The 21951-nt window shown below is 39.3% G+C and overlaps 1 protein-coding gene across 1 annotated transcript in view; it reads right to left on the bottom strand.

The window, feature by feature from the left end:
- Pappa2 (pappalysin 2) overlaps positions 1 to 21951 on the bottom strand; it is a 245420-nt gene that overhangs the window by 101912 nt on the left and 121557 nt on the right. The window contains exons 12-13 of the mRNA XM_038350230.1: positions 8496 to 8631; positions 8106 to 8313 (exon numbers count right to left, since the gene is read on the bottom strand). Of these exons, the coding sequence (XP_038206158.1) occupies positions 8106 to 8313; positions 8496 to 8631 (344 nt within the window). The remainder of the gene's footprint in view (positions 1 to 8105; positions 8314 to 8495; positions 8632 to 21951) is intronic.

Raw genomic sequence — 21951 nt, 5'->3', positions numbered from 1 at the left:
CAATGTCAAAGGCCACAAAAACATACAAAAGACCAGAAAAGGTTAAAAGAGTTAAACAAGTCATCTTTTCTTTCTTACTTGCCCTGCCCTAAAGACAAGATAACTGAGCCCTGCTTTCTATAGATCAGAGATCTGGTTTTTGCCCATCGTACACATCAACAACACCCTCTACTTGCGTAGGTCAAACCTCCAGGTATGGAAGTTCAAACACTTCATAGTAAGTGGAGGCATTAAAACACTGGCAGATGCCTTTGAATGCTGGGGAATAAATGGTCTAAAGGCAAGATATTATAGCTTCCTAAAGGCAACTCGAGGCTTCAGTTCAGTAGATGATTTTCAGAATAAAATCTTGGCACGCGTTGACATAGTACTACTGTCTTTGTAAACAGTACAATGAAGCAATGAGCCCTGGGCTTATTGGCAGTGAAGATAAAGAAAGGTTGAAAATGAAAGAGAGACAAATATTTATCAAACAAATGCAAACAGAGTGAAAACAGGAACGGAAATTTTAATTCCAGACAAAGTAGATTTCAAAGCCAAAAGCAGGAGAAGCAAAAGGTTTGGCAGGAGGTAGGGGCTTAACAAAGACCAAACGGTCCTAAGAAGCCACACACCTAATTATGAAACATCAAATTAGAGAAAGCAAACACTGCTGGAAAGTCAAGGAAAACAGAAAGAAGAGCAGTTGTTTGGAAGATTTGTACTAACTTGTCACCTAATGTAGGACAAGCGGAAAGAGAAACGTAGGCAAGCTGAAGAGAGAGTCCAAGCGGCATAGAGATAAACAGAGTTTTCAATGTTGTCATCAATGTCAGCCCATGGCTTTGGAAATGGTATGGTATGTTTTATCTTCAGAAGTTCAGTACGGGGGATCCTGAGGATATGCTGTCATGTAGGATCAGAGGGGTTGCAATAAATTTTTCTACTGTATCCATGTTACTGGAAAAACAAATGTTCCACTGTAGGAAAAGTACCATGTTCAACAGCGATTCCTGCTTATTGATAAGTTTTCCTAGTGCTCACCTTGTGAATTTCCAAAATTCTGATCCTCAACATTTTAATCCACTTATAAAGACAGCAGAACAATGCCAAATCCCTTTATGTGAACAAAAAGATGGTTTTGTTTCCCAAGGTCATTTACACAGTCCAAATGAAAGACTTGGGGTCCATCTGATTCTCATGCATGTGACAGACTACATGAGACTTTTCTCTAAGATAGAGCTGAAAAGAGTAGGAAACAAGAGTGGTCTGAATGCTTACTGACAATTCATAGCTCAAAGAGGGCTATAGCTAAGCCTCAAGACTTACGGGCTCTGGATCCTTAGAGGAAGAAGGAAGAGGCAGAGTCTGGACAGCCATCATAATGTAAAATGAGGCTAAGAGACATCAAGCCAGCAGGCGTTCCCTCTCCCTATCCCTGTAGCTTCCTTTCTTCCTTCCTTTCCTTCTAAACCTTTGCATTATCTAAAGCATTCCCAATGCTTTAATTCTTCATTGCATTTTCCCTAGATTATACCTCATCCTGGAATCATGTAGACAGATTTACAATGGATTTTTTTTAACTTGGATGCCTTGTAGACATGACAGTCTTAACTTGATCTAACTATAAAATCTCGAGGTTTTTTTTTTTTTTTACCAACTTTGTCTATGACCTTGTCTTCTATTCCAAACAAACAGTACAACTGTTCACCTAGAAGAAAACCCAAGTGGCCCATATGTCTTCATGGCAGGTTACAAGATCAACTCCAAAAAATCAGTCGCCCTCCTATACACAAAGGATAAGGAAGCAGAGAGGGAAATCAGAGAAGTATCACCTTTCACAATAGCCACAAATAGCATAAGATATCTGGGAGTATCTCTAACCAAGGAAGTGAAGGATTTATTTGACAAGAACTTTAAGTCTTTGAAGAAAGAAATTGAAGAGGATACCAGAAAATGGAAGGATCTCCCCTGCTCGTGGATTGGGAGGATCAACATAGTAAAAATGGCAATTCTACCAAAAGCAATCTATAGATTCAATGCAATCCCAATCAAGGTCCCATTAAAATTCTTCACAGAGATTGAGAGGACAATAATCAACTTTATATGGAAAAACAAGAAACCCAGGATAGCCAAAAAAATCTTATACAATAAAGGTACTTCTGGAGGCATTACCATCCCTGACTTCAAACTCTATTACAAAGCTATAGTATTGAAAACAGCTTGGTATTGGCATAAAAACAGAGAAGTTGACCAATGGAATCGTATAGAAGACCCGGATCTTAAACCACAAACCTACGAACACCTGATTTTTGATAAAGGAGCCAAAAGTACACAATGGAAGAAAGAGGGCATCTTCAACAAATGGTGCTGGCATAACTGGATGTCAACCTGTAGAAGAATGAAAGTAGATCCATATCTATCACCATGCACAAAACTCAAGTCCAAATGGATTAAAGACCTCAATATTAATCTGAACACATTGAGCTTGATAGAGGAGAAAGTGGGAAGTACTCTACAACAAATGGGCACAGGGAACCGTTTCCTGCACATAACCCCAGCTGCACAGACATTAAGGGCAACATTGAATAAATGGGACCTCCTGAAGTTGAGCAGCTTCTGTAAAGCAAAGGACATTGTCACTAAGACACAAAGGCAGCCTACTGACTGGGAAAAGATCTTCACCAACCCTGCAACTGACAAAGGTCTGATCTCTAAAATATATAAGGAACTCAAGAGACTAGACGGTAAAATGCCAATTAACCCGATTAAAAAATGGGGCGCTGAACTGAACAGAGAATTCTCAACAGAAGAAGTTCGAATGGCCAAAAGACACTTAAGGTCATGCTCAACCTCCCTAGCTATCAGGGAAATGCAAATCAAAACAACTTTGAGATATCATCTTATACCTGTCAGATTGGCTAAAATCCAAAACACCAATAATAACCTTTGCTGGAGAGGTTGTGGGGTAAGGGGTACACTCATCCATTGCTGGTGGGAATGCAAACTTGTGCAACCACTTTGGAAAGCAGTGTGGTGGTTTCTCAGGAAATTCAGGATCAACCTACCCCAGGACCCAGCAATTCCACTATTGGGAATCTACCCAAGAGATGCCCAATCATACAACAAAAGCATATGCTCATCTATGTTCATAGCAGCATTATTTGTAATAGCCAGATCCTGGAAACAACCTAGATGCCCTTCAGTGGAAGAATGGATGAAGAAACTGTGGAATATATACATGCTAGAATACTACTCAGCGGTAAAAAACAATGACATCTTGAATTTTGCAGGCAAATGGATGGAAATAGAAAACACTATTCTGAGTGAGGTAACCCAGACCCAAAAAGATGAACATGGGATGTACTCACTCATAATCGGTTTCTAGCCATAATCAAAGGACATCGAGCCTATAAATTTGGGATCCTTGAGAAGATAATAAGAAGGTGAACTCCCAAAAAATGATATAGTAATCCTCCTGGATATTGGAAGTAGACACGATCGCCAGGCAAAATTGGGAACTTGAGGGTTGGGCGAGACTGGGCCAAGGGAAGATGGGGAGAGAAAAGTGTGAAGGGGAGAACGGGGGGGGGGGGAGCTCGGAGGAATGGGGTGCTTGGGATATAGGAAGGGTGGATATGGGAGCAGGGAAGCACATATCTTAATTTAAGGAGCTACCTGAGGGTTGTCAAGAGACTTGACCCTAGAGGGGTTCCCAGGTTTCCAGGGAGACGCCCCCAGTTAGTTCCTTGGGCAACTGAGGAGAGGGAGCCTGAAAAGGCCAGTTCCTATAGCCATACTGATGAATTTCTTGCATATCACCATAGAACCTCCACCTGACGATAGATGAAGAAAATGACAGAGCCCCACATTGGAGCACCGGACTGAGCTCCCAAGGTCCTGATGAGGAGCAGAAGGAGAGAGAATATGAGAAAGAAAGTCAGGACCGTGAGGGAACCTCCAGCTGGCGACAGATGGGGAAGGTGACTGAGCCCCACATTGGAGCACTGGACTGAGCTCCCAAGGTCCTGATGAGGAGCAGAAGGAGCGAGAACATGAGGGAGAAAGTCAGGAACGAGAGGGGTGCGTTCACTCATGGAGACGGTGGGACAGAACTAATGGGAGATCACCAACTCCAGTTGGAATGGGACTGATGGATCATGCGACCAAACCCGTCTCTCTGAATGTGGCCAACAGGGGGGGCTGACTGAGAAGCAAAGGACAATGGCTCTGGGCTCTGATTGTTCTTCATGGACGGGCTCTGTGGGAGCCTTCTCAGCTTGATCGATCACCTTCCTGGACCTGGGGGGAGTTGGGAGGACCTTGGTCTTAGCATAGAGTGGGGAACCCTGATGGCTCCTTGGCCTTGAGAGGGAGGGAGGGGAGGTATGGGTGGAGGGGAGGGGAGGGAAGGGGGAGAAGGAGGGGAGGGAAGGGGGAGGAGGAGGGAAGGGAGGGGGGAGGAGGAGGGAAGGAGATGGAAATTTTTAAATATAAAAAAATAAACCATGAGGAAAAAAAATAAAATATTCTTTCTTCTGCCTCTACCTTCCCACTGCTGGGATTACAGGCCTGTGCTACCATGCCCTGTATATGGACTGCTAGAGATAAGACTTGGACTTATTGATCCTAGGCCAGCACTATATCAGGCAAACTACATTCCACGTTCACCCTATTGTTGATTCTTTAAAAATGTAACAAGTATTTGCTTTGCTTTCCAATGATGTTTCTTAATTTAATTCCACTACACATTATGCCATTAGATTCTTAGTACTAAACTCAGGTTTTCTTTTTGATAAGAGTTTTTATGGTTTGTTTTTCTGTACTGTTGGTTTTTCAGTAGGATACAGAGAAACAATTACATTGTACATGGAAAAAATATTAAATGTCACCATTGGGCCAGACTTTGGATTTTTGGATTTCAACTGAGATTCGATGCATCAATCAAGTTGAATAAAGCTATAGTGTAGGAGAGACAGGTTATGGATCATTAATAGTCAAATACAAAATGGGTGACACATCTTATATTCTAGACATCTATCAGCTTTCCCTTATCCATGTAAGTATTAATGGAATTAAGGTCATGAGGAGTAAGGAGGAGGTAGCTAGAAATTTCTTTCATGATAGTTAGAATTTGAGGGTTTCATGTAATGGGGTATCTAAACATACAGCAATGATTGATGTAATTCTGCCACCAAAGCCTTCTATTTTATAAGTGCATAAGAATTTAAAATATATTCATGATAAAAATACATGAGACTCTTTAGGTTTCCTGTGTATAAAAATTTACTATATCATACTGGCTGCGAAGGAAAAGCCAATTTCCATGGCTCCTGTCAGTCACATGTGGTTTGGAAATGTTTATGCATTCCAGATGTACTCAGTGTAAACTAGAGAATCATATCCTATTTCCACTGGCTTGCGTGCACGCATATAAAACTTGTTTTTCTCACAGTGCCACATAAAAATACATGGAGAACGAGCTTTAGTGATCACAATTAATTAACTTCCTTCTTGAACTTTCACAGCTATGATGCTGAGGGCAATTCTGGTCCTTCATGTTTACAGAGACTGTAACTTCTGCTCTGTAGCTTTTCTTGTTCAATTCTGTTCCATAGAGCATGGCAAACCAAATGTTGTAGAACGTCAGTTTCTCCTATCTCCTGTGTGTGGGGCCCTCTGCTAGGGACTAACAACACTCAACAGGACTTCCACTGCAGGGAGCTCTGAGTTCACTGTGAAAGAGCACCCAGTAAACGGGTCATTCCCACAAAATGTAGTGGCCCCTTTCGTACAGCTCACATTATATATTATGACCTATGGAAAAAGTGAAGAAGTTGGACAGAGCTTCACAGAACGGGCATCCTGACTTCGAAGTTTGAGATGACAGGGCTGGACAGCATTCCAAAGAGCAGGAACATTATGTGCACAGACTCATCGAGAGCACATGATTTGAGGACCAGGAAGACATGCTGTGTGGCTTCAGGGCAGACATAGAGCTAATCAGAAGATAATTTGAAAATACATGAGGAAGAGTTGAGGATTATGAAAGACTATATTTGAATCATATGCATTTTATGTTTGAGGGTATCTTCTCACTAAGAAGACATAAAAATCATGGATGAGCGAGCTAATGACACAATGTCCAACATCCAGACTGTCTCTTGCTGTGTGCTGCTTCCTGACACTTAACACAGTACCTGGAATGCTCAGTTAACACTAGCCATAATCACTGCAAATAGTACATAGACTCTCAGGGATTTGTATCTTTATACAAACTCTCTCCTTGATTACCAGCTAGACTTGTTGATCAATTTTTGGTACATGAACTATGTTAGAAGTAGTGAGCTGTCACTCCCATCATTAGGTTATAAAAATGATGTGGCTTCCCTCTTGGGAAATTTCTGTAATATTTATCACCTCTGGGCCTCTTTTTCTCTTGGATCATTAGCTATCATGTCTAAGACACTCATACAGTTTATGGGGAGACTTACACGGAACAAACTGACTCACACTAGCATGGGATTTCCCACTGTTCATATCTATTGGGGTATATCTTCTGAGGCTACTAGTCGCCAAAGCAGTAGACTTTGAAGTGAGTCCCCCAACTTCCTTTGAACATTCAGGTAACTGTAGCGTTGGCCTACAGCTCAATCACCCTCTCTGAAGAGAGCCTAAGCCTAAAACACCTCTCTGAGGTGCATCTAATCTATCACCACACAAACCGTGCCATATCAAAATGTTGATTCACTACATTTTGGTAAGGTTTGTTATCCAGCAATAGAAAAGCAGTGTTTTCTACTGGTATTATCTACTCAGCAATAATCTCAGTATGGTTTCTGGTATTCCTGGAAGGGATATGGAGGTACTGAAGGGCTCTCTAATAGACCAAAGCATGGTAAACATGGACCCAAGAATGCCAAAAGTGGCAAGAACAGATTTTGCATTTTACCCTTCTCTTCCTTGCTAAAAACCATTAGATTATATTCCAAAAGCTAGCCCCCAAGGTCCATTCCCTTGTTTGGCCACTGATTCATTCCTAAGTCAAAACACCAAGGTCCAACAATCAAATCTCAGTATTTGGCTAACACATCCAATGAGGATTTACCATCTCACTATAGCACAGCCTTCTCAATTTTCTCCTTAAAAAACACTCCAGAGAAGAACAATTTTAAAAAATGCCTGATCTTGCTGCTGCTGCTGCTGCTTGCTGTCTGCCTTTGCATCTCTCCCACCCTGCTTGTTCCCTTGTGGAGGCTAATAAGTCTCCTTTGTGCTGAGGACTTGATGTCTGGATGTGTCCTGTACCAACTCTTGGGGGGCTAACCTCCCTTATAGGTACTGTACGAGATGATGGAACATTGCTTGGAACCACAGCTTTTGTGACGAGGTCACTTAGCAGTTGGTGCCACTTCTCTCTCTGAGGAAATGCATCTGTTACCCTTTGGTTCCACTAACCTATTAGACTACTGATAGAATCATTCTATCCAAACTACAGCACAGATTGTTTAATTCAGAGTGTTCCCTACCTCTGAAGGTAACTATAGGAATACTTTGAGGTATAACCCTTCTTCTAGCTGCTGAAAAGGATCCAGGGACCCTCATCTGTCTTGATGATGAAAATCACAAATGTCCACAGAAAGGTAGAGGCAGTTCATATATTCCCAATGTCCATATGTGACCCTGAATGATTATGTGACATGCCACCTTAGCAAGCACTTCTTAAATTTTCTGTATACACTATCCAGGTGGGAACAAGTGGATAAATATAGATTGCTTGAGGAACATTGAGTTTTTGGCATAAAACTTTTGGCAGTTTATATAACAATGTTGATTTAAAGTCAGTGCCTTTATATGTAAAAAAGATGTTAAGACTGTGTAAAGATGTTAATATTTACCAAAAAGAAAATGTTATACTCAACTAAGGAAAGAAAAAAATCTGAAAACCCAAATTTGACTTCTATGTTATTTTTTGCTTGATTATTAAGTCTTTTTCGGTAGTTCTTAAATCCTCTTCAGTTAATGATTAAGCAATAGCTGTACAGCACTATGAGCCTAAATAGTAGCAGTACATTATAGTCATAGGGAATTGGGAGAAAGGGAGACATTAGAATCTAGGTCTGTACCTCTGTCCCTGATGGTTTTGCTCTGGGATGCAGTTACTGGGAGCTGAAGAACTGGTGTGGGAGGATGTCCTTAGAGCCACTGCTGAGATACCCACCAATGGGGATGACAAATTCAGCAGCACAGAGGAAGTGTGGTGGGGGTAGACATTCGCATGGTGGCTCACATTGATAACCAGTGGATTATGTTGACACGACAGTTCATAGGCTCCTGCGGAGAAATAAGGTGAGAAACACTGTGCTGAGCTATTAACTTAGAACCATGTAGCACCTGTTTATCCTTTCTCTGTGTAACATGCAAGGCCACAGACATTTCAGAGGTCAACATCAGACTGATTCCTAAGTCTATTGGAATAACCCTGAGAGATTCTAAAGAAATAATTCTCCACTCACCAAGCGAGTGGTTGCTTCCACTGACATCGACCAGGTAGACGGTCACTGTTGGCTGCTGATGCTTCCCAGGGGCCAGGCCATCAGATGCCAAGAAAAGGAAAAGTGCTGCTGCAACTCCTGGTCTAGCAAAACACACCTAGGTAGAAGCACATGCACCATGAGCAATAGGTTTCCACAGACAATCGAGGGATATGCCCATCTTATCTCTGTCATTCTTGAGCTCTTCTTCTTTGAACGTAAGAACCTTGTTCTCCTTTGCAATGGAAAACATGGAGTAAGCACAGCAGCAACCAAGGTGACAGCAAACAGCAAGATGAGGCCCCTGAGATGGAAGATCATTGGTAGCTGCTGAGCATCCTTTCTCGAAACCGTGCCATTCCGCTGTTTTATTCATTACAGTTTGTGCTTGTTTGTTTGCTTGGTTTTTTTGAGACAAATTCTCATGTAGATCAGGCCACACTCAAATTCACTATTTTCCCAAAGATGATACGGAACTCCTGATTATCCTGCCTCGGCACTTCAAGTACTGGGATTACAAGCATGAACTATTGTGCCTGGCATGGAGTTATCTTTTTTAATTTCTCAAGAGAGCTCTGGTAGAGGTAATAATCCTCTATATACTAATCAATACCCCTTCTACATTAAAGGGAGAGAAATAAACAGAATGACTAATAAACCAATATCCGTAAGAAAGCTAGTTTCTTCTGATCTGTCCCAAGATGAGACTAGGTATCAGTTATCCTCCCAGTCTCCCTGCCTCCTACCTCTATTCTCAGATCCTCTCATTTACCAGGAAACCTATGATGCTGGGAGAGAGGCTATAATGGTCTGAATGAGAACGGCCTCACAGATTCATATATTTGGATGCTTATTTACCGGGTTGGGAGGTGTGGCATTGTTGGAGAAAATGTGACACTGTGAAATATATGAAACGTAAAATATATGTATATGTGTGTATGTGTGTATGTGGGGTGTGTGTGTGTGTGTGTGTGTGTGTGTGTGTGTGTGTGTGTGTGTGTGAGTGCATGTGCAACGTGCTCAGCCTGTGTAATGTTACTTGTATGTATGTCTTCAGGGATATCCGCTGTGGCTTTTTCTTGGGTTCTGAGCGTGATGTCATCCCAGTATAGACCATAGTACATCTAATTGGCAGGGACCTCCTCTGGGGTGGGGAAAAGACTAAAAACATGTTTTCCATTTTAACAAGAATTCTTATTGTCCACAGACTCGGGCTTCCTGAGTCCTGGCAGCACACTTCCAGGGCTCACTAGCACTGCTGTCTTAATTAGAGTGATTTAACGATTCTCAGTGGTCCAGGCAGCACAGCTCTCCCTTCGTCCTTCCTACCTTTGCAGGAAATTCCAGCCACACTCCCTTCACACAGTGGCTCCCCTACTCTTTCTTCATTTCCCTTCTTTGAAGTAATAAATATTCCTTCATAACTTCAAAAACATCCAGTTGCACAAGTTATAGCTTCTAAAATGAAAATGAAGTCTTCTATCCCTGGATGGTCAAGGGCTAGACATAAAACCATCCCAAGGAAACCAAGAGTCTAACTCAGAGCTCTTGACCCCAGTAGCAAATGACATCAAAGCCTCCTGGGACCTCCCCATAGCCTCTTCCTTTCCATGTACCACAACAGAGACCTGAGACTGGAAGACAGCTCATTTCCTCAGCCAGGAACAAGAAGGCCTCAGAACCCGAGAGTGGGGTGGCTTCAGCAAAACACAGGGCATCTCAGTCTTCCACCCATCCCAAACTAGGTAGCAGAGGTAGGATTTATGGTGGGTGTGGGCTTTTCTGTCCCGAGGGTCCATACCCAAACCTTCTAATGCCGTTTGCATCTCTTAACAACATAGACTTCTGTTCTGTGCAGTCTGAATACCAAGTCACTGTGAAACTTCAAGCCTGTTCCAATTGCAGTGCCTCCGTGCCATGCTTAGCTTAAGCAGGAAAACCACAGGTGAGACTTATAAGGGGAACACAGGCAGAGAGAGAGACGGGGTGATTGGTTCCTGGGAGGCTGCATCTTGGACATTTCCCCCTCACAGAGACACAGGAAAGATAGGTGAGCTTAATTCTCAAATGCAGCCTGAGTGTATCTCACAGCAGCAGCTACAAGCATAGAAACCATGTGTTTTACCTCACAACTATTTGCACATCAACAGCAGAGATCAGTCTGAATCTCTACATATGAGAATTATCAATCTGAGTTCACATAAGGAGAAAGCAAGATTCCCTGTTTGGAGAGATAAAGTGAGATAGAGACAGAGACAGGGAGAGACTCAGAGACATGGAAAGAGACAGAGACATGGAGAGAGACCGAGTTTCTCTGACAGAGAGAGAGAACCTGGCAGATGCCCTGCGTTTGCCTCTTAGATACATCTTTGCTAGCTATATAAACACAAGCAGTCTACCTCTGTCTGAAGCTGGCATTCTTCATTCCCAAAGATAGTAATAGAGAGATTACTTATATCATATGAATACAAGGTAGATCAAGTGATATCAAACAAAAGCAGACAAGATAACACCTATGAACATTAAGGATTCAATGTTCAACCACTCTTATTTTTCCAAAGAAATACACCTCATTAAGTTTATGCAATGGGCACAGAAACAGAAGGAATAAAAATTTAAAGTTAAATATATTTTACAGAAAATTATGTTCTTCTAAATGTACAATCCAAAAGTATTCCATGTGCTTTTATAAATTGACCCATGGGAATGTGAACTAGTTCTCCATGTTTGTTTGGGTTCCATAGATGTTCTCAATGTTTGAGTTCTTGATAGATTCTGCATAGATCACGTGCCATGCATGAGCTCTATAAAACTAATTGAACTTGGCTCTTGCAAAGATGAAAAGTGACAGCTAAATTCCAGAAAGAAGCCAGCATCTTTGAGAAATATGAACAATTTTGAAATGTAAAGATTGCTTTCAAAGCAGAGGAACATGAAAAGAATGTGTCACAAAGAACATTGAAGCAACGAGAAAACAAAGTAGAGAGAGCATCAGCAAGTACACGGGCAGATGTGATCATGACAGAGAGGCAGGAAGATGACGTTAGGTAAGTAGATGGAAGATGAATAGTGCAGAGTGAGGTGGTAGAGCAAGACAGAAGACTGAGACAGGTTATGACAGATGGATATAGGCAGGTGCTGATGGGGGGGACAGACAGAAACAGGAGATGGAGAGGCAACATAGCTGCTTTTTATTCAATGACTGCTGCATATGAACTCCCAAATTTAACCCCATCACTGGCCACTGAAGAAGTGTTAAGATCGAGAGACACCATCTCTAATTAGAATTATAGAACCTTCTGGATGGTGGTGGCACACATCTTTAATCTCAACACCTGGGAGGCAGAAGCAGGCAGATCTCTGTGAGTCTGGTCTACAAAAGCTAGTTCCAGGACAGGCTCCAAAGCTACAGAGAAACCCTGTCTCAAAAAATCAAAAAGAATTATAGAACCCATCTCCAGACTGCCTACTAGGCATGGATGTAATATACACTCAAGTATTTCAATATACATGTAACCCTTTGTGGTGGTCACTGAACAGTAAACCCTGAACCTTAAGAAGAATGTTTAAAATGCTTCTGGCTAACTCCTGGCTTTTCCCAACACCATTTCATCTCTACTCCTCTATGGCACTTCTCCAAAGGGAAAATGGATGCCGTGGGTCAGAAGAAAGCAGGCAGGTACCTCCTCCTATTTGTACAGCATGAGAATGTGTTTTCTCGGAGCCCTCACCAAACTCAGCAGACTTTTATGCTTACAGGAGATTTTTAATAGGGTATCCTCAGTACATAAAAATTTGCCTGTGGAATGCAAACCAAGTTTTTCCCCAGGAATGGTACACAGGAGGATGGTAGCTTTCCCAATTTTCCAATCCACAGCACTTCTAGTTTTAGATAAGTGGGGACTATAGATCCTCCCCGAAACATATTTTTAGGACTCCCACTCCATCTATGAAGTCAAATGAACATGAAAATATCAAAGCTTCCAACAGTTTTAGGGATTGGAGAGATACCTTTAAAAGTCACTTGCAGTTTAACAAGGGCCCACCAAACTCACAAAACAATTATTCTACTATTGGCTGAAACCATGTTCACTTTTGTAGGTGAAAATTCACAAACGTTCATGACTTCAGGTGAGTCATTCTAAGGATTTTGTCATCAGAAGCTTTGACAAGGCAGAGATTAGCTCCAAGTTGCAAATGATCTTTCCCGGAGCTTGTGTCTAATCGAGAAAGGGGCTTAGTTGACGACTAAACTCTAGACAGTGAGTTTTCCAGACTTTTGAGCCCGTTACACTCCCTCCTCATGTCTAGGCTCCTCTTCCTCTTGGTATTGATCAGACTCTAGACCAGGTCCCGCTTTATTCCTCTGTGGAGCTATAGACTATAACCACAGTGAATTTATACACTGCTGTTTCTATAAGAGCTGGAGTAACTTATCATTATGTGTAATTGTTCCCATGGCTCCCGCAATTCTTGGTTAGACTTTCAAAAATGTAAGTTTTGGCAAGCCTATGGAAGAAGCTAAGATCTACTCAGATGACCAGCACAATTCCATCTAGATCGTCTCCTCAAATTCATTTTAGACAAGGCCAAGTCTGTGAAGACAGACTTATGGGGCTTCAAAGGAGGAGCAGGAAGGGACAGAACCACATTTGTAGCAGTTGCTGATGTGGTGTGGCTCCCACATCACCTCCTTTATGACTGTGACACTCACTACAAAGTAATGTCTCTCTAGAAACTGCCCCCTTGGTGACCTCCACATACAGGGCCATGCTGCTTTCTTGGAGAATGAGTGGGAAGGGCAGGAAGCTCATGTCAAGCAACATTTGGTAATACTGGGTAATAGACTGAGATTGCTCTAAAGGGTCTTCCCAGCTTTCACATGATTCTGACACTGTTTTCAGGCCACTCCCACAGACTAATCCTAGTTCCTATACTCCCCAACACACTGACACCAACAAGGGTCCTCAGCAGACTTTCTGCATATAGATTTTCATCTCAAACCCTAATCCCAGGGAACATCCCACCAAAGATAAAGCCTGAATGTAAGAAAAGGGGTCACAGAATATAGATAGAAACAGTCCTTATCGAATCCATATAGAAATAGTCCTCTTGGAAACCAAAATGAGGGGAGGGATGGGAGCATGGGCCAGGTGGCAAGTGTTCATTCTTCATTAGAAACAATGGATTCCCCAGATATTTACGGAGCTTAGAGTTTGTGAGGTTGCACTGCTTGCGACAAGCAAATGTTTTCCTATAAAAACAGTTGAATTCTAGATTAGCAACAATTAAATAGGAAAGGGGAAATAAAGTTTTGCCCTCTAGAGGTAAACAGGAAGGTGGGACTTCCCTTTTAGAGCACTAGTTTAGCTTTCGAAGGAAGTGAAAATCATATACACATAGTCATCTTTGTTCTTTTGGGATCCCTAAGACATGCAGGAATCCACACAACTGAAAAGTTTCTTCTGAAGGCAATTATTTTTCATAAATTTCCATTATACACAGAGAAGTAATTCCAATGCACTTCAGGAAACTCTGTCCTATTAAGCACAAAATCCTGTTAGTGAGTTTCTACTTGATGAACTGGAAGTAGATTTGAACCATTCTGATCATCAACTGTTTCACTGTTGAGATAACAATCCTCTTTAGAGTGATTTTCAGACTTCAACATAAATGCAAGCTGCCAAGGAACTGGCCACAAGGCAAATTCTCAGTTAGTAGAACTGAAGTGCCACCTTTCTAACAAGGTTTCTGGGAACAAGCATACTTCCTGGGCTGAGGCTTTGACAATACCCTTGGAAGACTTTGTCCTCACCCTTGGCCATTAGCAGCCCAGGGTTAGACTATGGTTCATCCTATTTACCTCCTTTTTAAAAATTCACTATCAAGTTTACATTATGTGCAATGTTGGAAGCAATCATGTAAATACCTCGTTTAAAGGAAATTTCAAAAGAAACCTGATGCCCAGAGAAATGGCATGTTTCTAGAAGTTACTTGTTGGAGTAAGTAATAGTAGAGGTTACAATTCATTCTCTGTAGTGCTCGTCTTCTTCCAATTCCTAAAGCACCCACTAATCTATTGTTCTATCTCTAGTGTAGACTGAAAAGCCAGATCACTGGTAAATGTTCCCACATACTCACTTAGAATCATATGAACTTTACTTTAACCAAATATTCAAAGTAATATTCAGCCCCAGTGCCTTATATACATGTACTTTTTACTTTTTGTCAAACAATTAAATATGCATAGCTTCCAGGTTAGTTGAAATAATTTCCAAATACCAAATTAGCATCTTATTGGCTTTTAAAAAGGCTGAAGACATGTCATAGGTCAGAAAGCCAACCAACAAGGATACAGGATGTATGCTTAACTTTAAATATCTGACACACAATAATTTTTTTGTTTTTGTATGCTCAAACAATTCATGAAAATATTGATGTTAAATATTAGTTGCTGCTTATCTAAAACCTAAATTCAACTAGAAAGTTCATTTTTTTCTCCAGCTCAGTGTTAGGAAGATAAATGCCCTTAACTAGACTTGTCTGTGGTGACTGTTTCATAGTGTATCAAAATATTTCAGGGTATTCTGTGAGTATAATCAAACTGTATTCATCAGTAACTTAAAAACAAGAATTTATTAAACTGAAATTAAAGACTGTACTATAAGCAGAACAAGAAATAAAGAGAAAAAGAACAAGTAATCAGGAACACAAAACCAAAGTGAGAAGGATGAACTAATTTTGTAGATATGTGTGTAGCTAGAGAGAGAAAACTAAGAGTAATTGACATTTTTTGACAAATTAATGCAGAGTATGAATCCTTATTATGGATTGGTTCTTAATTCCTAAATGAATAAAAACTTGCCATTTAAGAGTTTACTAATAAAACATAAGGCCAAAGGGAAGAGAAAAAACACCCTCTATTAATATCCCAGCTGGCACAATAAAAAGTTCTTATGCTCTGAAAAATCAATGATGTAAACAAATACAATTATAAAAAAAAGTCTAAGGTTATAAAAACAAGTCATAAAGTATTACAAAATTCTTAGAATCAAATGGGAACAAGAGGTCTATACATCAAGATTTATGGGATACAATTAAAGTAGTAATTATAAATAGAAAGAAAAATTACCCACCACCAAAAATAAAATAACCAAGCTAGGCATCAGAAACCTAAAGTCAGAACATCAGTGTAAATCCAGATAACCAAGGCAAAAAAAAGTAATAGCAATAAAAAAGAAGTCAATGAAGGAGAGAAAAAAAGCATAAGAAGTAAGTTGAGACAGACAGAGTACTGTCCCTGAAGACTCCAGAAGGGTGGACAAATCTCACACGTAATTAAGGCAATGTCCAAAAACATGTATCTCTAAAGGCATGGTAAGTATGGCCAGAAGTGGAAAAGCAATAAAAGCATAGTAGGAACAGGAATCAGCACTATATTTGACTATGTAGAATAAATCAGTAATTTCCCAGAAGCATCCAATAACCCAAAGATGGAAAAGAAATGAAACATGGAACATATTTGTAAAATTCAAAAAAATCAAATCATAATTAAAATCTTCCACTAAATAAGCCCTGAACTGAGGTTCTTTTGTTAGTTTTTGTTTTTGTTTTTAGGTGTGTTCTGGTGAATTTTGAGGGAAGAAGTAATCCTAGTTTTACACAGTTTCCAAACATAAAAAATGGGGGAAAAATCATACTACCACTTTCATGAGACATTAGCAAACTGAATATTCAAAAGGAAATATATAAATGAATTCCATATACAAATGTAAATATAAATGTTAAAAATAAAACCTGCCCATAAAATGTCATGTAAAACCAACATCTGAGATCCCTTCACAAGGAAAAAAATGTTTTGGTGTCTCAAACATTGTCTGTTTGGTTCAACAGAGCAGTGACAAAAAGGGCAGAATCAGAAGGCTACATTTTGAATTTTATACGAAAAAAAGAAATGTTTTATGAGAAATGAACTTAAATTTTTAAGACAAATGTGCAAAAAATGGCTAAGGGGAATATGTACAGCCAATTTAAATTCATAATAATGCAGACAGTGAGTTGGTGTAATGAACAGGAAAACAGACCAATTATACACAATGTAAGAGTGCAAAACAAACCTAGGAATTTTGCAGACCAGGAATATACACCAGGTGCCATGCTATAAAACAAGACAAGAATGAACATGTCAATGGATACCATTAGAGAAACGGGCTTGTCACATTTCTTTAAAGGTAGTATGAATCATACATTATATGCAAAAAACAAGTGTGCAAAAAGGCGACAGTCTGAAAGGCAAAACTAAAACTCTAACATAAGAAAATAAAAAATATTATTCTAACCAGAGAGAGAAAAATGAATAAATTCACCTATACTGTTAACTAAAGAGAAAACACTAAAGGATCAGCAATTATTGCATAATGGGATGGTCTACTTCATGATCGTAAGAAAAAAAATTAAAAAGCGGCAAGAGTAAGAAAACTTTAATTCCATTTGGGGTGGACTAACCTGGGGTGAATGATAAGTCCAGGCCACAGGATTCGTTCACACTGTCTGGTAATTGCTTAGCAGAGATGTAATGTGGGAGTCCCCTCTGAATTCAGTGACTACCATTAATGAATAAAGAAACTGCCTTGGCCTATTGATAGGATAGAACTTAGGTAGGGGAGTGGGGACTGGACTGAATGCCGGGAGAAGGAAGATGGAGAGAGACGTTATGATCCGTGGCCAGATTTAGATGTGCTGAAACTTTGCTGGTAGGAAACAACCTTGTGGTGATATACAGATTAATAGAAATGGGTTAAATTAAGAGCTAGTTCCAGGACAGGCACCAAAAACTACATGGAAACCCTGTCTTGAAAAATCAAAAAAAAAAAAAAAAAAGATGTAGGAGTTAGCCAAAAAGAAGCTAGTGCTAATGGGCCAAGCAGTGTTTTAATTAATATAGTTTCTGTGTGGTATTTTGGTTCTGGGCTACCAGAATAAAAAAGTGGCCTCCTTCTATAGAGATGAAGCCTGTGTTTGCATGTTTGCTAAAATCCTTATGCATATTCCCCAAACACCTGGCCCATTCATCTATCTACACTCTTCATTTATAAATCACTATTGCTGTGAGACATTGGTCTATACCCTGTCATTTATATGTTAAATAAACACTGATTGGCCAATAGCCAGCTAGGAAGTAGAGGTGGGTCAATGAGAACAGGAGAATCCTGGGAAGAGGACACAGTCCTGGCCCAGACACAGAAGAAGCAAGATGTGACTGCCCCGCTGAAAAAGGTACTGAGCCATGTGGCTAACATATACTAGAATAATGGGCTAATATAAGTTATGAGAGTTAATAAGAAGCCTGAGCTAATGGGCCAATCAGTTTATAACTGATGTAGACCTCTGTGTGATTTCTTTGGGACTTAACGATTGTGGGAACTGGGCAGGACAGAAATCCCGACAACACACTATAATTGATGTGTTTTGCTATTTGAAAAAAAACCCATGAAATTCAGCATTGTAATTCTTCACTGGAGATCTCTGGGTTTTTTAATGGAGATTTCATGAACTTTCAAGATTTAGTGTGAGAATCACATAAGATTCTCTATCCCTGCAGAACAAGTTCACAATCAGGTAGTCAAGCTCTCTCATTGTGTTATCTAGTGCTCTTCTTCACATAGTTCTTTCCTATTTCTTTTCATATTTACTACTAATTATTTTGTCAATTTCACTTCATAAGATGTTTTCTTCAGTTATACCTTTTATTGGTAGCTGCTGAAATTCAGAAACACACTTATTTCTTCTTAATCTCATAAAAACTGGTGTTATATGAAATGATTTTTAGGTTGTTCTTGCATGTTGATTCAGTCTGTGAGAAAATGAAATTTTCTTCTTCTATGTTTTACATTTAGCTTCTTTCATATCTCATAAACTATAAAGGAAGAGTCTAACTTCACTGAATTCATGTCTAGAGAAAAGAAACTAATAATAATTTAGTAGAAAATACTGGATCATTTACTATTCCACTTATTTTTTCTGTTTTTTTATTTTTGTTTTTGTTTATCTTGTCATTTTTCTAATGACATAAGGGAGGAAATTTGATTACTAATTTTATATCTTTTTAAATTTTGCATGGATTTTTAAAGATATGAATTTCCTGTAAGCATGCTTCAAACCTTCACACTGTTGCCAGTACCATTCCGTTCAAAATGTTTACTAATCTCCATCATAAAGCCTTCTTGGACCTATGGATTGGGTTTTTTTTAATGATTTTGTTTTTGTTTTGTTTTTGTTTATTGAGACAGAATCTCCCTTAAAATGGCCTGACACCAAGCTGGGACATGTTGTCTTACACCATTAATCCCAGCACTCAGGAGACAGAGACAACGCATCTGGCTGACCCACAGATTATTTAGTAATATTATTTAATTGCAAAAACAACTATGGATTTTTAAGATAATTTCTTATTCCCATTTAGCTTAGTGTTACTGAGGTTAAAAAACCCTACTCTGTATGATTTTAATCATAAATATATTGAGACTTGTTTTATAGTGTTCTAGTTCTATTATTTTCAGTTACTGAGTGTAATGTTTCTACAAATATCAGTTAGATTACAATATTTGATAATTATTTTGAAATCTTATGCATTTGTCCTGATTTTTTTTAATCTTTTTATTGTATAAATTATTAAGGAGATGATGAAAATTTCAGCTATAATGAATTATAAGTATGGCAGTGTCTCCATTAGGTCTGTCAAATTCTCAGTTCACTTATTTTGAGGATAAAATATTAAGCACTTAATTTTCTTACAATGTTGCCAGTCTTCTTCACAAATTGAACACTTATCATTTTATTATCACAATACATTATTATTTTGTGCTTATAATTTTTATGCTTTTAATTTTCATCTCGTTTTTATATTTAAAGTGTGTGTATTGTAAATATAATCTAAAAATTATAATCTGTATTTTCATAACTTTCTGAAACAATTTCTACTTAATAAAAGAAATTACTTAGTTGGATTTAAGCGCATCATCTTGGCATTTGTTTTCCTCTTGGGTAAATCTTTTGGTTCTTGGTTTCTCTTTCTCTGCCTTCTTGTTGGAGAATTAAGTACTTTTTATTCTATTTTGTCTTTTGACATTTTACCTACAACTACTTGTATATATGTGTACTTTCGTGATTGCTCAAAAGATTATAAGGTACATATCTAACTTGCTCCAGTCTTTATTCAAAAACATCACTATCTCAAAGTGACATGTAGCACGATTTTACATTCACCATGGCTTAGTCCTTTTGGATAACATGGAGTGTTCCTATGACCTTATCGATGATGTATAGTTTCTCTTTTTATCCACTCATTTTTCCTTCTCTGCTGTCCCACAGAAGCTGATTTCTAAGCCACTGTCTAATAAATCTTCTGAATACTGAATTCTGTCTTGATATTTGCTTTCTAGAGAGTCCATATGGCAAATCAAAGAATAGCTGTGGATTTTTTTTCCACCATTGGAAACCTCCTTTGATGTGATTTTCACTCAGACTCTAGCCAGTAAGTCTTTTCAGTTTTTGCAAGATGAAGTGCTTGCCTCAATCTCTGGCCTCTGCCACCTCTTCTTTGCCAGCGCATCACAAGTCACAATCCTTGTCCACTTTTGTTCTGTGTCCTGAGTACATCGAATACTCCCAAATGGTGAGCTCTAATGCCCCATCGCCAAACATTTTTGAACAGCAAAAGGAGGCTTTTTCCCCCCAGCTTGGGACATAGGTTCAGGAGTACACATTGCTTCTCTCAAAAAGATTGGATAGTTCACAAGACAGACAAATCGTTAAATAGAATAGAACAGTGAAGTATGCAGACATTATGGAAGATGGGTGCGCTGAGGAGAAAGTGTGACTGTGGTATCTAGGGATTGGGAGCAAAATTCATGAAAGACTCCGATTTGTAATGAAAACAATCCTTGAGTTAAAACTTCGGAGGGAATTGTGTATTTATTGGGGAGACAAAGAAGAGGAGGCATTATCAGAGAAGGAAAATTATAAACCTTCTGTCTGTAAGTTATAGATATATGAAAATTCTGGCAAGTTCCTAGACTGAAAGCATTCTGTTACAACCAACAAGAGTAAAGCTGTGTGTGCATGTGTATGGAGAGATATGGAAGGTGAGATAAATAGGAAAATTCAGCTTAAGAGATAAAGCTCATGAGCTCTATATCACAAACTAATGCTTATGATAAAACTAAGCTAAAAGTCTCATGTTTAATCAGGACATTTTAAGTCCATGTTCTATTTTATTGAATTTGTAGCACATGTTTTAGGATACTCTGTTTCCACAATATCAGGGCAAATACTACCATTGCCATATATGTAACTTCAGGCTGAAAATGGTAATTCATTCATTCTATATTTCTCCCAATATACAAACACGTTGTTAATATGGGAGAGTGTTTATTATATAGACCCAAAAGTAGATGTTGGGATGGGAAATATGGCTCAGTCATGAAAGTGTTTGCTGTACAAACATGAGGACTTGCGTTTGGATCCCCCGTACCTATATGAAGATCTGGGAGTGTCAGAGAACATCTATAGTTCAATCACTGGGGAAAGAGAGACAGGAGAATCCCTGGAACTCACTGGCCAGCAAGAAGCCTAGATGAACTGGTGAGCTCAGGTCTAGTTAGGAACTCTATATAAACAAATTAATGTGAAGAGGGACTGAGGAGGACATGCTGACACCAACCAACATATGGTCTCCACATACATAAGCACATGCATGCATGTGTACTTACATATATGAGCATACACATGGGCATGTATACACACAGAGACATACATGTGCATTTTGTCATGTTTAAGACTTTTAGCCTTGATTGTCAACTTGTTTGGATTGAGGAGCTTAGATTAAAACAGGCCACTGCATTTGTCTGTGGGGATCCTTCAACCAAGGACTGACTGAGAAGAAAAGACTTGCCCTGAACTGGAATTACATTGTCCCATGTGCTGGAGGAGCACTGAGAGCCTAAAAGACAAAGCAGGAGGAGGCTGGCACCATAGACATTCTCCCTCTGCTTCCTGACGGTGTGTGAACTGTTCTACCACCCTCTCCGTCCACTCCAAAATGGACCCAAACCTCTGAATCTAGATCCAAAATGAACTCTTCTTCCATTGGGCTATTTACATCAAGCATTTTGTCACAGTAGCACAAGCTTGAATAACACGGTGCTAAAATAAGATAAACAGTCATGGATATCTTTAGTAGTAATTTAGAAACGTGGTGTAGAGCAGGGGTTAGCACACTGCAGTCTGTGGGCCAATCCTGACCCAATTCCTATTTCCATATGGCTGTAATTTAGGACACATATTTTTTCAAATAGCTGAAAATAAAAACAAATATAATATGAAAAGAATGTAAAATTAGAAGTTCTGTTTAAAAAAAACAATTTATAGTTTCTACCTT

The sequence above is a fragment of the Arvicola amphibius genome, chromosome 12 (assembly GCF_903992535.2).
Source record: "Arvicola amphibius chromosome 12, mArvAmp1.2, whole genome shotgun sequence".
Lineage (NCBI taxonomy): Eukaryota > Metazoa > Chordata > Mammalia > Rodentia > Cricetidae > Arvicola > Arvicola amphibius.
This window is presented reverse-complemented; position numbering and strand designations above follow the sequence as displayed.